The sequence below is a fragment of the Pinus tabuliformis genome, chromosome 5_2 (assembly GCF_031772625.1).
Source record: "Pinus tabuliformis cultivar Carrire ecotype Pingquan chromosome 5_2, CPIR1, whole genome shotgun sequence".
In the NCBI taxonomy this organism is placed as follows: Eukaryota; Viridiplantae; Streptophyta; class Pinopsida; order Pinales; family Pinaceae; genus Pinus; species Pinus tabuliformis.
The window spans coordinates 966,231,931-966,233,466 of record NC_142306.1 but is presented as its reverse complement, the minus strand read 5'-3'; the positions used below and the strand labels follow the sequence as shown (position 1 = coordinate 966,233,466).

The 1,536-nt window shown below is 42.5% G+C and overlaps 1 protein-coding gene across 1 annotated transcript; it reads left to right on the top strand.

Annotated features, from left to right (window-relative positions):
• Positions 1-336: 336 nt before the first annotated feature.
• Positions 337-765, top strand: LOC149162514 (uncharacterized). The gene has a single exon (XM_089435198.1). It carries the CDS (start codon positions 337-339, stop codon positions 763-765), a length of 429 nt encoding a protein of 142 aa, XP_089291324.1.
• The last annotated feature ends 771 nt before the right edge of the window (positions 766-1,536 follow it).

Here is a 1,536-nt window from a genome sequence, read left to right as displayed (position 1 = left end):
GTGAAGGATTGCAGTGTGACTACAGCTGCGGAGTTCATATTTGAATGCATTTTGTCTTGGTTTGGCTATCCTAATATTTTGATGAGCGATAGGGGTTCACACTTCCTAAATGAAACAATTGCTGCTCTACTTGAAGAATTCCAGATGTATCATTAGAAAATCATGTCATATCATCCTCAAGCGAATGGTACAGTGGAAGCCTTTAATAAAATCTTGGAAAGTTCTTTGACGAAGATTTGTAATGAAAATAGGAATGATTGGGATGTGCGCATACCAACTGTTCTTTGGGCATATAGAACTACCTATAAGAAATTGACTAGATATACACTGTTTAGGATGGTCTATGGACAAGAGGAAGTGATGCCAATGGAGTACGTTGTGCCCAGTTTGAGGATTGTTGTAGTCATAGAGATGGAAGATCGGGATACCATGGAAGAACGCCTCGCACAGATAGTTGAGTTAGAAGAAGAACGCTTCCTGGCAGGTTTTCATCAACACGTGAAAAAGGCTCCAAAAAAGGCATGGAATGATCGCCACATTAAGCAGCGCACCTTTAAAAGTGGAAATTTAGTATTGTTGTATGATAACAAGTTTACGAAGTTTCCAGGAAAATTTCAGATGCATTGGCTGGGGCCATACATCATCAAGGAGATTACGAATGGAGGTGTAGTTCAGCTCGTGAAGATGAACAAGGAAATGTTTCCAGGGAAAATCAATGGGAGTCGATTAAAAGTGTATACGAGTGATCCCACCCCTGTGCAATAACTATTTGGATGCAGGATAGTCTTAGTACTTCAGGCAGTTACAAGGAAGTGTGAGACTATAAAGTACGCTTCTAGAAGGATAGTTTGGCGAAGCAAAGGGGTTGCACGATGATGGGAAGAAAGGCACAGATAGGAGCTATGACAAAGGAGCTACGCTAGCATGGTGGGTCCCGCATAGCATGGCCAAAAAGTGACCGTTGGAATCACTGTAGATGATTGGATGGTGATTTTTGCGTTAAATGGAGTGGGGGGAGAATTTAAGGATCATATCTTTGGAAATATGCCACCAAAAGGGCATTAATGACGGATATTTTGAGGGGAATGGATGGATTTGAATTCAAAATGGGCTATAAATATAGCATCCCACCCCACATTAGAACACTTTAGTTTGGACCAAGAAAATTACTGCATGTCTGGAGAGGACTAGAAGGAGACAAGAGAGAGGTTTTCATAGCCAGGCCTTGTGTGGGAGGCGGATTTACCTGAGTGGCAGAGAGAAATATTCTAGGAGAGGTTGACTGCAACACAACCCATACCTACCACAATCCTAGGTCACTGAGGCCTAAACCCATTGCCTCCATGGCAGGAAAGAAGAAGCAAAAGAAGCCCCAAGAAGTGTCAGTGCAGCAATCGCCGTGCAATAATCCAATGGAGGTCAGACATAAGGGTCAGATGGATAGGATAAAGTAGCCTGTGGAACCGTTGGACTTGGATGAGGAAGAGTTAACTATGGAGGTTGAAGATATTGATGTAGATGAAGCAGTGTCGATTA

Bases quoted from the DNA above. Each gene is read 5' to 3' on its own strand.
- LOC149162514 (XM_089435198.1), top strand. From the start codon at position 337: ATGGTCTATGGACAAGAGGAAGTGATGCCAATGGAGTACGTTGTGCCC.